The 15,846-nt window shown below is 33.4% G+C and overlaps 1 protein-coding gene across 4 annotated transcripts in view; it reads left to right on the plus strand.

Moving 5' to 3' along the window:
- LOC132698380 (papilin) overlaps positions 1-15,651 on the plus strand; it is a 149,643-nt gene extending 133,992 nt beyond the window's left edge. For 3 of the 4 annotated variants that reach the window (XM_060664401.1, XM_060664418.1, XM_060664409.1), the window contains 8 exons: positions 1,154-1,393; positions 3,466-3,675; positions 6,077-6,210; positions 6,977-7,127; positions 10,541-11,104; positions 13,507-13,662; positions 13,726-13,839; positions 14,907-15,651. In XM_060664401.1, coding sequence (XP_060520384.1) covers positions 1,154-1,393; positions 3,466-3,675; positions 6,077-6,210; positions 6,977-7,127; positions 10,541-11,104; positions 13,507-13,662; positions 13,726-13,839; positions 14,907-15,109 — 1,772 coding nt within the window. In that variant the 3' untranslated portion in view covers positions 15,110-15,651. The remainder of the gene's footprint in view (positions 1-1,153; positions 1,394-3,465; positions 3,676-6,076; positions 6,211-6,976; positions 7,128-10,540; positions 11,105-13,506; positions 13,663-13,725; positions 13,840-14,906) is intronic. The other variant, XM_060664429.1, reaches the window with a different exon arrangement.
- Positions 15,652-15,846: the final 195 nt, after the last annotated feature.

The raw sequence follows: 15,846 nt of genomic DNA on the forward strand, positions 1-15,846 counted from the left end.
ACTTCGGTACTTCGTGCATAGAAAAACTTGTCTCTGATTGATGGTTTTGTAATAAAAACTAATTCTTAGTACGAACGCACGCTAAGTCTCTTGGCAAAAGTCAATATTTAAAACAATACGCAACTCTTCATCTAAAGTTTTAGTTATTAAAACAATATTCTTATGATACGCACCATACCGTGTCACTATTTCGCCGGCATGGTGCATGTCAAGTAGATTTTTTGGGAGCCCACGATCTTTCCGCGTTTTTCCTTCTTTTATGGCTCAACTTTCCCGAAACGGCGATTTCAGAAACAGAAACACATTTAAAATGATAATTTTGGCAACAACCGGCAAATGTGTCCGAGTCTTTGATCCATTTGAATTTGACGGGTGTTCAGGCTCAACGGTTATTACGTTATCGATCACAATCTCTTCTTCGTCGCTGGACATCACAAGTGACTAACAAAAGTGAATAATGTTAGTTTTTCGAAGAAACTTCCACAAGCTACTGTAATGCTTTTTACAAAACCTCTGGATTCCTCCTGGATTCCTTATCTACATAAGATTTTGTATTGCTTTCCTAGGAAGATATTTTAGAGTCATTATGTTAAACTCATAAATTGGAAATCAGTTTAATCTTTCTAATGTCTTTTTAATGTAGGAGATCAACCTATTCAATGGGCAAATTCAACTTGAATTCGAGCTACTTCACGTAGGCACTGTGTTAGGAAGATTTATAAAAAACACACTAATATGAATTAATATAAGAGTTTAATCAAAGAAAATTTAACTACTCTTAAAATACAACATGCAGCCCACATGGCAGTTCCTGTCGGCTAACATCTTAAATACGGCCCGGACTTGTACACGTGCTGAAAAGAATGGTCCCTTGCTATTTACAACAGGCGGGTCTTAAACTCATTTCGAAGTCAAAACCATAAAAGGTCGTAAAAACGGTATATCGTTGGATAACTCTACTATTATTATTATTATTATTATTATTATTATTTTCCGGTGGCAACTGTTTCGATAATTTATTGCTCTCTGCCTTTAAAAGACAGACTATAGATGCTAGATCGCTTTCAATAGAAAATAACCAATATGGTATTAAACTTACATAACGCAAAACCTTGACGCGCTCACAAAACCGAAAAGAACCATATGTTATTAGCGGCTCCGGTCGACGAAGGCCTCGCGCCCCACGAGTGTCAAGCCAAGTTCGACGAGTGCACAACGCTGAGATGTCCTTACGGGGTCGAAGCGTACGTCGATGAAAACGATTGCAACGGCTGCAGGTGCAAGGATCCTTGCAAGGACGTGGAATGCGGTGAAGGAACGCAATGCGCGATAGACCTCAACAGGAACAAAATATCCAACCTTGATGCTGACTTTATCGCGATTTGCAGAGACAGTAAGTTCTAGCAATCGGTAAAATTCGTAGCTCAGTTCTGTTTGTGATTCTGTTTCGAATTAGCAATAACGGCAATGGCTGAGTTAACCATTTTTGACTTGATAACAATGATTATTTAGAAACGTTATTCTGGTTTTCTAGTTTTAACATTACGAGTTGTATGACTCAACTTTATTTTGTTTTCACTGTTATTTTCCATGTCTTGTATTCTTTCTTATTTTAAATTTGAATTTTTGACTTGCGCGCCATCTACCTCCAGATTTATGAAACGTCTAGTGAATCATGTTGAAAGTACATCGTGTGCCAAATAACTGGAACACCCTATACATTTCGACATTTTTTGAATCCTTGGTTAAAATAAAGGTTGTGTTAAAATAAATGTGTATTCGAATTTTGCATAGCTTAGGCATAAATTGAGGTTACGTGTTTGTTTTTATGTTTTGATTGCCACATATAAAATTGTGTTGTGACGCTAGTGATCCAGGTATTGCAATGAAAATTTAACCACATACTAAGGAGCACTACTTAATCAGTTTGACAGATGCGGCTTAGCTTATAAAGGGTGTCTCAAACAGGTGGTGCCGTTTTGGCGAATGTAATTAAGAAAATCTCAAGATTTTCAAATGGTATACCCTATATTTTTATTCAGATATCAATTTTAGATCAAAAAAGGCAAGTTTGTAATTTATCTTATGTTTAAATTTTACTTAATTTAGATTTAGATATTCAAGGTTTAAGATAATACTCTTTAAGATAATTCTCTCTATTTTTTAAATAGCAAAGACATGATACTACTTCTTAAAGATATAATACTCCAGATACAGATACGGTACAATACAGATTTAATTAAACTTAAAGAAACATTTAATAGTTAATTATCTAGCTTGATTGAAAATACCTATTCACAAAAATAAATAATTAAAGTTTATAATCCAGTTAACCAACGTAACAAATTTGAATAAATAAATCTATAAAAAAAGTTAACTAAAAAGGGTTCGTTAAGTCGGTCCATAAAGTTTACTTAAAAATGTTCCTCTTAAAATGCCTGTTTCATCTGGAATCAAAACAACAAAGAAATATAAAAATATTTAAAAATGTAGTTGGCTAAGGCATCACAATCTTTTTTTTGACGCATTAAGGTATAGACAAACATTGACATTTCTGTTTGTTTTTGTTGTTTTTCATATTTATATTTAAAAAGTTCGTAGTTGTAAAGTTTTTTGTTAGTATATGTTTTATTTGTAGTTTTAATAGGTTATAGTTTTTTGGTTAATATAATAAACTTTAATTATTTATTTTTGTTATTAGGTATTTTCAATCAAACGCCTAGAAAATTAAATGTTTCAATCTGTTAAAGTGTGTAGTATAGAGTCGATTTTTTTCAAAATTTCCACGTATAAATGGACCCCCTGTATTGTCTGCCATAGATTTTATTCGTGTTTCTGGAGTTTTATATCTTTAAAAGAAGTAGTATGATTGCCAACAAGTGACCAAATGTGGACAGCTTTAAATTCAACAAGAATTTATACGGGCGTTACCTTAAACCTCGAATATCTGAAAAAGTAAGTAAAATTGAAATATAAGATAAATAATATTTTTTGTCCTAAAATTGATATCTGAATAAAAATATAGAGTGTTCCATTTGAAAATCTTGGGATTTTGTTAATTGAATTCACCAAAACGGCACCACCTATTTGGGTCACCCTGTGCAAGTTAAGGGGCATCTAAAACTTAAAACTCTAGTTCTAAAAATCTTAGAAATTTTAAGTAAAAAAAGAACAGTTGGAATCAATGGCGTGTACTAGATCACAGCAGGTGAACACTTAAATATCCCTATTCAGTCAACCTGCAGTGGGCAGAATTATTACAGAAGTAAGCTATCATTTCTTTTATCCAACCATTTTAATATAGCAGGTCTTAGAATAACAATGAAATTATCCGAAACTAACCACATTTATTCTTTAAGAAAACGGAATACCATTTTATGTATCCATATTACTTATTGTTAAGGTTTTAACATTATTGCAAAACACGGACAGAACAGTGTAGAAACAGAATTGGTTTTGTGTTAGGTAATAAACTCGGTCAGTGCCCGGCACTCGTTCAAAGAGGCAGTACGTGCGAGGAAGAGTGCAGGAACGACGCTGACTGCGCCCTAGATCTAAAATGCTGCTCGACCGGATGCGGCACGTCTTGCGTGGAACCCGTAAAACCACCTGGGGAGCTCGTCACTCAGCAAACTTATTTGCCCGCGTTTACCGACAGGCCATTGGAAGATATTTGTGAGTATAAAAAAACTCGATTTATTATTATTAACCACAATTGTATACTTTGTCTCAAAGTATATCGTCTTAGTTTTTGACCGTAATTATCGAAATTGCGCGCAGCGCGGCAATGAACAGACTAATATAGGAACAGAGAACGCCTACGCAGTACATTCTGCAGACCACCAGAAGAAGAAGAATCGAAACGCCATAAAATATCTGACCAGTCCGTATTGTAGGACAGAACATCTGCTACGTCTTTTCAAGTGATTTAAAAATATAGACATTAAATATTATTTTACGTTAATTTACGTATAAGTAATAATAGAAAAGAATTACCTAAATAAGTAAGTTTGTTTTTCAAGATCTAATTCTGTTTCACTCTCATTAGGTCTACGTTATTTGTATGCAAATGTAACAGTGCAATCTTCAATTTTTAAAATGTGCTGTACTGCATTTTTCAATCTCAGCAGGTATATTTTTTGCATTATAGTTTTTACTGGAATGAAACTATTCTTGTATTGAGGGTATCAAACCAAGATTCATCTAGGTGAATTATAAATCTGTTTTCAGATCTACATTTTCTAATTTCCATAAGATAATTAAATCTATATAGTATATAGCAAACCTTTTTGAAGACGACTGGTCCACCGATCACTAAAGGGGAGATTGAGAAGGCTATATGTAATTCAAAAATATCAAAGCGACTGGCCCGGATTAAAATTCTTCAGAAGTACTCAAACTCCTCGATGAAAGAGGCATCACTGCACTGCATAAGGTGTATAACATCATATATGAGACAGGGTAATGTAGCTGAGGTCCACTTTTATCCACTTGCCTAAGAAGACAAATGCAAGAAGATGCGAAGACACAGACTAGGCGCTAGGCACAAGAGAGGCAATTGTTGCAACACAAGTGCTTGCGCTTACAGCACTAATGCAGATCCTAAAAACCTATACTGAACCCAAATAGCGCAAATAAAACTAGACAATAATATGTCCGACAACATATAGATCAAAAGGTGGGTGCTGTCTCCACTTTTATTCAACTTATATTCCGAAGCAATCTTCCCAGAGGCCCTGGAGGATATGGAAATGGGAATCAAAGTTGATGGGTCGTGGATTAACAATATCCGTTATGCGGACGCTGATGATATGCACGACCTACAACAACTGGTCAATAAGATAGGACAGCAGAGCAAATCACTGGGCCTAAACATCAGTACCAGAAAAACAAAATTATGATTATTTCAAATAACTGGGAGTCTGGCTCTTTGAAGACTGGGCATCAGACAAAGAAATAAAATGTGGATTGAACAAGTCCGACAGGCATTCTTGTTTCGAAGAATGCTTTCTTGTCCCGATTTGGATCTTAACCTACGATTGAGGTTCGTGAAGTGCTACGTTTGGTCGGTGCTTCTTTATTGCATGGAAGGCAGGACATTGAGGACGACTGCAATTAACAAGTTGGAGGCTTTCGAAATATGGCTGCATCGCAAGGTGTCGTGAACGGCTAGATTGACAAACGAAGAAATTCTAAGACGCGTCGCCAAACAACGTGTACTATTTCAATTAATTAAAAAGAGAAAAACGGCTTACCTAGGACGCATCATGGGAAACAACAAATACCAATTTTTACACCTACTGATCGAAGTTAAAATTGAAGGAAAGAGAGGAATCGGAAGGAAGAAAATTTCTTGGCTACGCAACATAAGTCAGTAGACAGGATTACAAGATATACAAAATGTTATCGCAAAAATCCATTAGTGCATATGCATCGAAAGAAGAAGAAGAATTAAATCTTTAATCTGTACCATTGCATTACTACTTGCTTTTTGCCTATTTTGCGGTATTTATATCCCCTTTTACAAATACCACTATGGAGGGTAGCACGGCTCATAATTATATTGGTTTCATCTTCTTGTAGCTTCATTTTTACTTTGTCCAACGTAGCAACAACCTCCTTTTGATATATTTTCATTCTTATCATATCTCATTCTATAATTCACAGTAAACAACATTCTATATCGAGGATATCGAGTTTTTTTAAATGTGCATGTTTTTTTCAAAGCTTCTTGTTTAATGATTCCTCTAATTACTCTATTTACACTATTACACAATTTTTTCTGCATCTAATGATAAGTGATTTCGACGCGGCATAACGTATTATTTAACACTGACACGTGTCGACCTCTGGATTTACCCAAATACAATACGTATGAAGGACATAATTACTTTTTGACGGAGGATGCATCAAAAACCAAGACGACATACTTTGAGACACACTATACATCATATTTGATGCGTGATTAACCCATTTATTATTATTTATTTATTTTTTTAGTTAAAACGTCTAATAAATGTAATTTAAATGTAAGCGTTGACTCAAATCTTTTAAATTATAATTTATTTCTTTTTAGATCGGCCTCCCGAAATTGACATTCAAATATATAAACCTGAGGTGTCGGCTTCTCTTGGCGATCAGGCCATACTTAATTGCGCAGTTAGTGGTAATCCAAACCCCAAAATTTCATGGAGCAAAGACAACATCTTGGTAGGTTGACTAAACGTTAAGTTGCCACGGTACTTACATACTGTTTAGTAGTTTAGTATTATTTTTGTATCATATAGGCTGGAGAACACAAAATTGTAAAAATTATATAAAGTTATAGCAACTTACTTAATTGAATTTAATTTTTAAAGAGTCTCTGTATCACAGTATTACATTTGTAATATATAGTATTTGTAATATAAAGTATGACGAGAACGATTCAGTTTTGGAAAGGATAAAATATAAAGTTATTCAATAAATTTTTCGCTCCAAATAAAACTAAGTTAAGAAAAATTTCAGAGTTTTTAAGTTTCTATAATATTTATTAGGATATTTTTTACAATAATGTCAAAGTAACACTTGATTTCTGTCAACAAGAGTAAAAGCAAAATGCAATGACAAGAACACGAAATAAACTATATTTTAAACAAATTTTAGAAAAAAAAAGTGAAGAAGTTTTTTTTTGTTTGCTGTTTATACATCCTGCAGGTAGGTTTTATACCGGTAACGAAGCCGTTATAAAACTTATTTGAGTTATAACGGTAAACTAATAAAGCGGTTACAAATAAATGAGGAGTTAAAAGTTTATTTGATTATAAGATCCATCTATGTGCTACGGGGTTTTATAAGAGCCAAGAAAACGAATAATCGACAAGTTCTCAGCTTTTATAAAATAGGTAAAACAAAAAAATGTTGGTTAGCAGTGTTTAATTTTTATTACTCCTTTTATTATTATTAGATTGAATGGTTATATATTTCATTATTTTAGATTGACAACACTCACCCTAGATATCGAATTAAACTAGACCAAACGCTTCAAATCATTACGTTGCATAAAACCGATTCCGGAATTTATGTATGCACGGCAGACAACTCAATAGGTCAACCTATTAAGAACCAGATTAAATTGGAAGTTGTAGGTAAGCAAATATCCGTATCAGTAACTGGTATAATAATGTTTCCTCTTTGCATGTCTTGGGAATTTTTCTTTATAGTAAATTTGTTGTAGTGTTACCTCAGTAGTTTCTAAAAACGTTTGATAACATTTGTATACGATGGTTTCGAAGTTATGTCATTTATTAAACAATTAGATAACCAATAAACTAACAGATTCATCTAAGAATTTAAGATAAACACTCTATAAATATTCTCCCCTGCATCGATATTTCGCGTAGCAAATCCTAATTCTACGTTCGTAGGAGTGAGCCAAAAATTCCCTTAGAAAATTTCTCTGTGATCATAAAACAAACATTTTTTCTTTCATTATCTAATATCGATCTCCGTTTTATTAATTTAGTATTTTTAGGCGGCTGTGAATTTAATAGACTATTACGTTTAACGAAAGAAGGTTGTTCTAAGTTTGATTAGTTTTTATTTCCCTTTGAAATCTTGCACTCGTAGCAAGAGCATATACCCGGTGTCTCAGTAAGGGTAACAAAATATCTACCATCTGCTATCTTGATTTTGAAAACCCGGTTTCCACAAAATTTTCTTATATTAATCATAATACCATTTTAAGGTTGACACATATTTTTTAATGCTATTTGCTCTATCAGGGCAGCGAAAACCGAATCTCAATGTCTTCATCCTATCCTAAAAAACGAATAAAAGGTTTTGACGCTCAAAAACTAATTGGATTATTGGAAAAATGTCCGGTTACGAAATTTTTTGCGGTTATGACAGAAAACGCCACCTGGTGGCAAACTAAGCAAGGATAGGCCAGGAAAAGCCCCTTTTAACGGCTGCAAGTTTATTAAAATGCTTTACGCCTTTTTGGAGTTACCGACATTTATTTCGGAAAAATGTTCGAACACTCCTCACCACTTTCCTTGCTTAGAGTGAACAGCATTAAACAAAAAATATTTGTATTTGTGTCAGCTCTAAAATAGTACTCACCGTAACTACAATATAAGAAAATTTCGTAGAAGCCTGATTTTAAAAATTAAAATAGCAATTACGCCCCCTGGTGGCCATTTTACAGACTTTCAAATTATTTTTAGATTTTTCTTTTGGTCAGTTGTCTCTAATACTGTATTTTATTGCCTTTATTAGGACACCCTATGTAATGAACGACCAAACAAACAATATTCAATTACTTCGCCATGCACGAGCAAAAGGAAATCTTGTTTTTAAATGAATAAATACAACGATAACACTAATGTAAAAATAATAAATGTTCAACCAACAACATTAACTGCCTTTAAGGCTTTTTAAAAAGTAGCGGAACATTTTTGTTGTGTTTTGTTGTTATATTACTTTTATAACAGTCCTAGTTGGCGCAGTGTCTTCTTATAACATTTAGTAGTAGAAGAATAAAAACTATTTTCAATATGAGTTAATGAAATAAGCTTTCCAAGTAATAATTTTTTAAATTTATATTTAACTACATTTTTCTAAACTGACCACTGAACACTCAAAAACAATCGTAAGAAATACAGGGCGGGCGAAATATCTTTGGTACTTTTGGAAACATGACTGAAAAACTGATTTTTAGATGAAACATTGTCAAAGTGAGTAAGTCTCCAAATTGTCCTTTACAAGGAAATCCACCTCAAAAATTAACCAAACTGTTTTTTGTAACTCCCGATTATTTGTACATTTTTAGCCCTTTGCGTAATACCAGGGGTAAAATGGGCCGCTTAAAAATTCTAAAAAGCTGTTCCATGTTATTATAACCGAATCATAATAAATTTATTGAAAGTGTTTTTTTGGATAATTCTATGGATTTTGCCTAAAGCCAGAGCTTTCGAAAATCTTATAAATATCAATAACAAATTTTTTAATCTATAGAAAAATAAGTTAGTCAAAAATAAATCGAATTGATGGTTAAAAGCCACAAAAAATAATAAAAAGCTTAAGTGAGCCTCCTTGCCCCACCCTCCCCTACACTGAAAGTAAATTTATGTAGCTGTGGTAAGTAAATGGGTGGGCAATAGGTCATCAAGATATATTCTTACGCAGATATCGGTGCTCGAAGTTGAATTTTTCAGAATTTTAAAAACTAAAGTAAATAAATTAATTAAATAAATGGACTTTTTTAACAAAATTGTTATGGGACAATTTTGCTTATGATCTTATAAATATGAAAATCATTTTTTATAAAGGGTCACTGAAAATATTTATATAGAGATTTATTTTATTGAAATTCAACAGTATTCAAAATTATCACACCTGGCGCGACAAACGGCGAGGTATTAACAAAACTCTGACTCTTTTTATGTATGGATAAATAAAAAAAAAGACGCAATATATTGTTTGGATGTGCAATGGTATTAATGGTCTCAAAACTAAAGTATGCATAGTTTCACACCGTACCAGTTTTCTATACGGTGCGTTTTAAATTTCGGGGAAATTATAGAAACTGGACAGCAAAATAGTCATTTGGGCCAGACACATACCTTTGTCTAAAAGTTGAAAGTAAAAAGTTTTTATTTAACTTAAAACTTTCCAAGGATTTCCAGTCAAGTGAAGATAAAGCATCAGATATCAAATTGGTCAGATATGTAAACTGCGCTATTTGCAGAATTATTTTTTGTAATTAACATGCCATCCAGTATGTCAATAATTAAAGCTTTATTCTACTACGGTTTTTGAAATATTTTAGTTTTATCAAAATTTCCAAAAAAGTCTTTTGTAGTGTATGCGAATTAAATAAACTGTTATAATAAACAAGGCCACATTTTATATTACTATAAAAAATAGTTTGTTTTTAAGAAACAGAACATGTGTCTAAAATTAGGTCCGATGCATACTTGAATACTGAATTTAGGGTTGTTGAATTGACCGGTCAATTTTTTTGTGTAAATTGACCGAAATCATTTTTAAAATTCCGTGAAATTTATATTTATCTATTTATATTAATTTACATATAAATGGCGATATTCGGGTTCGTATTCCTTATTACCATTAAAAAACCATTACCATTAAATAACACTCTACAATTGCAAGATGTTATTTAAAACATTTTTTGACTAGCCAATTAAGAAGTGGTCAGTTGACCAGGGTTAATTGACCAGTCCCAACACTAACTGAAATACATACATACTGAAATTCATTGAAATTCATTTTCATTCTTTCAATTGTGAGCTCGAGGATCGAATTGGGCCTATGAAAACAATTGCTCACTTCATTTTGCATAAGAAAAGTAAGGGGTCTTTTACTAATATAGGCTACAACACAACGATCATAAATTTACAGTGTATTTCAATTATCAAAGTTTTTGGGAATTGGCAACGAAATTTTTATGATTTTTCTTAACTGGCAGTACTTCGACACCATTCAGTACAGCTATCAATGTAGTAGTATTTACTAACTTTTCATTTAACCGTAACAGATTCGGGTCCACGTCCAGCGACAATTTTAAACGCTGACGACAGGGAACTCGTTAGCAACGAACTAATCAGCCTGGGCACACCCGCTTATATAAATTGCTATGCCTTGGGGTATCCTTTCCCTGCTGTCACTTGGTGGAAAGAGGACAGCCTAATTCCGCTAAAAAATAAAGAGTTCGAGGTGACTCGAGACAACGTACTGCTTATTCATTCTGTACAACTGCACAATCTGGGCGTGTACACTTGTCAGGCTTACAATGGCGAAGGCAAAGCAGCCAGCTGGTCCATTACGATCAAAGCTAAGGGTCCTTACGTTAGCACTGACCCCGAACACGTTAGATATTTGCAGTACGTGGTTAATCCTCCGGAATTCCAAACCACCACTCTTATCTCTAAAAGTAGCTCGTCGCAACCTCCCCCATACAAGTCGGTATACAGGCCCACCCCGCAGCCCTACGTCCCTCCCGCCTATCCAACCGAACCTTCTCCCGATATTATCGAACCCAACGAAATATTGCCAGAATTTCCCGCTGCCGCCGGAAACGTTCAACCACCAAGTTACATCGGTAATGAGACATTTTTTCTTTCCACTTTTGTTTACGTTTTTACCTTTACTCTATTTTTTTTTTACGTTAGACTTTTACTATAGCATGCACCGGGATCTTAGATCGGTTATGGGAAAACTATAATAAAAATTTGAAATTTTGGTATTACACTGAAGTAAATGCGAGCTTATGCAACACGTTCTACGTCACAAGACAGCGCAACTGCATTCTAAAATGATTCTAGAAATTCATACCGAATATTTTTAATTTTTTCTTTAATCAAATTTTTAGGGCTTCTAAAAAATGTATAGGAAAAGAATAGGCTGCATAATGTTTCCTAGGAGAATCATGACTGAATTTTGCTCGTAAATTTTAATAAATATGTTCTTTCAAGAACGAGATGGTATGTTTTTTTAAGCAGTTTTTTTTGAAACTGTATTTAAAGTAGTTGATACTTTCCAGTGTTGAATATTTGGTTTGAATTTAAAAATCTAGTCAGTTGAGTAATTATTTGTCAAGCGGATTTATATCAGTTACTTTAAATATACAATTTTAGCTGGTGTGACGGAATATCTAATTTTGGTATCCTATAAAAAACAAGGAAAAAAATAACACAAAAATTTTCATCGCACACACTAACTCTGAAACTAGTAATGACGGTTAAACTATTCACGAAACCAAACTATCCGGCAGTCTATCGTTTCTGTGCCTAATTGTGGAGGTGGTTTTAGGTTACCCCTTCAAACAAGTTCGATAAGTCCTTGGAAAATCCAAGATATTCCGATCATGGTATGGAGTATAATTTTTTCCATTAGGTAGCACTTACATTCATCACATGGTTGAAACGGTGTTGTCGATTCCAGTAGATAACTTTAATTTGTCAATAAAATAGGGGTAAAAAAGAGTTTGGAGCTCTGATTAACCACTTTTATTTGGAAAAGTCGAGTCCGAACGAAATTGGGTGTTACAAAAATATCGCCAAGTTGGATGCCGCGTTTGCCTACAATGGAGAATAAACGCATTCGTGTGGACCACTAAGAGATTGTCTTGTAGGAGAGGATTATATATCATTATTGGAACGGCTGAGCAAAAAAATCAAGGAAAAACGTCTGAAAAAGGAAAAGATTCAGAGCTTCAATTTTTTTTTTTAATGTCAAAAAAAATTTTTTTTCTGTTTTCTAAGGACTTATTGAACGACCTTCGCATTTTGCTATCGACCTATTGAGAGAATTATGAAAGAAATAAGAATTATATTTAAACATGTCGACGATTTTTTTAAAAATTGGGACACCCTTTATAAAAAATTTAAAAAAAAAGCTAGATTTCCAGTTACCTATGCTTTTGATTTTCGCCTATGTGTCCCGCCATCGCGAAAATGTTTTATATTATAATCATATCATAATAATCAATAATTTTTCGTATGTGTAGTTTTCCCATATTCGATTGAAGTACAGTGGGTCTCATTTTTTATGTTTTTTCTGCGTAATTTTCAATTAAATGAAAGGTAGAATAAACGGAAATGTCATACCTGCCTTGGATTTTTATATAGAGGGTGATTTTGGAGCATTTTTGGATATCCCGGTCACACGTTAACTTATCGAAATGCTGAAAATTAGCCTGGATAAGGTTTTTTTAAGTAGGATCAGGTGGCGTAGTTAGTTTTCTTCTGAAGCTCACACATTTTGATAAACAACATCAGCTTCTGGTTTTAATAATTTTATTAAGCTTATTAACAGTTTTTCAAAAATATGTAACACATAAGGGGTATTTCAAATACAAAGCAATATATCTTTAATTTTGATTTTTGAAAAAAATAGCTGTCCGTTTTCCTAATATAATTTAGTTGTCATGACATTTCGTAAATATAATTTTAATTTCTGCCTCTTCTTTTTGTTGTTATGTTAACGTAAAACATGGCAAATATGAGAAATTGAATATAATAGGGGTTTATTATCAGTGCGCATTTAATATTGCGCACAAACAAGTCTATTTTGACAGGTAACTTATTAATAAATTATGTAATTTATAAGTAGTTATAAAAATCGCTAATAGTTTCACAAGAAAACCGGCCACGCCACTGGATCCTATGAAAAAACCACTAGTTTATAGCTTTTCGATAAGTCTGCGCGTAATTTTCAAAATTACTCTGTATCTAAAATCCAAGATAGCTGTAACGTTCTGGTTTGCTCCACCACGTTCGTGAAAAAGATCTTCGATCACGAAAGCAGCAACACCTTAGATTTTGTTAATAAGCCGTAAAACATGGGACACACCCCATCCCATTGACACACCAGCTCTGCCGTCGTTTTAGTTAAATGCAAAAAGTCAATAGAATATTTAAAGTGAGCATGTCTAGATAAAACTAAAATTACTTAACAAGAAAACGCTAATGGTACTAATTGTTTGTTATACGAAACTTTTAGTGCCCGTTCGTGTAAACATAACGACAAGGGATCAAAGGTATCCTACGGGTGGAGAGATTCAGTTACCTTGTGAAGTGCACGGTTACCCCGTACCGCAGGTACAATGGTACAAAGACGGCGTGCCTCTATTTGACAGCGCTAGGGTTTCTATATCCGGTAAACCTTGATCGTGTTGATGCATTTCAAGTCCTTTAGTTACAAGGATGTAAAATATTTTAGGAGACTATAGCTTAACGATCAGAAATGCCGAAAAGTCCGACTCTGGGAGTTACCAATGCGAAGCCACAAATTCTTTTTCGAAATCTTCAAGTACATTGGATATATTAGTTGAAGGTATGTATCTCATCAAAAACCCAAGAAAATTCTTATGAAGAACAGATTTCTTCTTAAGCCCCGTAGACACGATGCCATTTTTACATGTATTTTTACCAGATAATTTTTTTTTAGTGTTTTTAATTATATGACTAAACTTGTACTGCACGCACTACAAGAGTGTTGTTAAGTGCAGTTGTCAAAATATTCCGGCTTCCTGCCTTCCTATTTAATATTTAAATTTTCTAATAAACTATTTTATGGATTTTCTGGGTTAGTTTGCACACTTTTTCTAAAGAATTAGCCAAAAGCCACATTACAGTCTATTTCCTCATTTCAAGATTCTACAGTTCTGGAACATTTTTGTTACTTAGATTTTTCGTCCCGATATTTAGTATTTCATAGGTTTTAAAAAGTGGCATATTAGAAGTAAACTTTAATCATCTTTCGCGATTTTGACATTATTTAATTTTTCGTCAAGGTAAACCTAGAAGGTTATACAACTATGAAGATTCAATCAAACCCAAAGTAAAGGTCTCAACAGTAATTATTTATAAAATTTTCACCCACACGGGCATGAGGTCAACTCAAACGCACGCAGATACAAATTTCAATAAAGTAAAAGTAAGGGTAAAGGTAAATTGGAAACACAATTTGTGTCTGCGTGAATTGGAGTTAAGTTCTATGTCTCATGATGCCAGTGTGGGGGAAGCAAGTGAAACATTTTATAAATAATTATTTTTGGGACCTTGACTTTAGGTTTGGCTGCATCCATCTTTGCGCCGATTTTTGCAAATTCGTTTAACAGTTGTTGCTAATTTTATGTACCAAATTTCTTGCAATTTGGTAGTAGATACTTTGTTGGGTATTGTGAATATTTCCTAGGTACGCCATCAAGCAATAATAATTAGTAAAGAATTACCGACACGTTTAACGAACTTCACACAACAGATGATAAATAGCTACAATATACATGTAGAAATTGCATCAAAGCTACCGCGCTTTAGTTTATTTATTATGAGAGCGGGCACTACGTCCAGTGTATTATGGAGGAATAAACAAAGGGCTTTACCTTTTTTTGTTTTTAGGAATGTTTATTCATCCGAACTGTACAGATAACCAGTTCTTCGCCAACTGTGCCTTAATAGTAAAAGCCAAGTATTGTACCCACAAGTACTATGCTAAATTTTGTTGTCGGTCTTGTACAGAGGCTGGACTTTTAGCCGTCGACGGACCGCATTTGCAGGAAAGTTCTAATAAACAGAATTCTTTAGATACCAATTCCCTTTAGAAATAAATCTATTTGTAATCATTTAAAACAATCCGCGTGGCCATTTTGTACATTTTAATATTCTTTAATTCTTCGATAGTAAATAGAACAATAGAAATTTAACAAAATATTTTGAAAAAGTTCCTCGATTTCAGCTTTTAATTTTCTCGAAACTGACGTTCACAATTGCAAAGCAAAGATCCTTAATGATTATGAAAAATTACAAACATTACATCCTCTATGAACAAGAGTCGTTTGTCGATCTCAATCAAATAAAAATTAATGAAATGCTGATATTTAAATACTATGCAGCTAAAGACGATAGTTTTGTAAAAGCGGTTTCGGTCAAAATTTGAAAATTGCAGATAAGTGGCCAGTTAAGTTTATTTCAAATTACGAATTTACCGTGATTTGGAGTGTAGATAGATTTTTTTATTAGGAAGCGTCTCCAAAGACTGCTCTTATATGTACATATTACATTATGTCTTAGTGTTAATTTATGAATATATGTAAAAAATGTGTTCCAATACATTGTAAAATGGTACGATTAAAAGTATTTTTATTTGAGAGTATACTTGTTTTTTATTTTCTTTTGCTACTTTTTTCAGAATTAAATTAATTTAGTTTTGGCAGTTCAGTAGCTAAAATGTTGGGATAGTGTCCCTGGAGAAACGTGACGTGTTTGCTTGTTTACTTTCCCGTAATATATGTTCTTCGCCTTCCTTTCATTGATCGCAGAATGTTAACAATAACAGTGG

The sequence above is a fragment of the Cylas formicarius genome, unplaced genomic scaffold, assembly GCF_029955315.1.
Source record: "Cylas formicarius isolate icCylForm1 unplaced genomic scaffold, icCylForm1.1 PGA_scaffold_10__41_contigs__length_53128322, whole genome shotgun sequence".
NCBI classification, from domain to species: domain Eukaryota; kingdom Metazoa; phylum Arthropoda; class Insecta; order Coleoptera; family Brentidae; genus Cylas; species Cylas formicarius.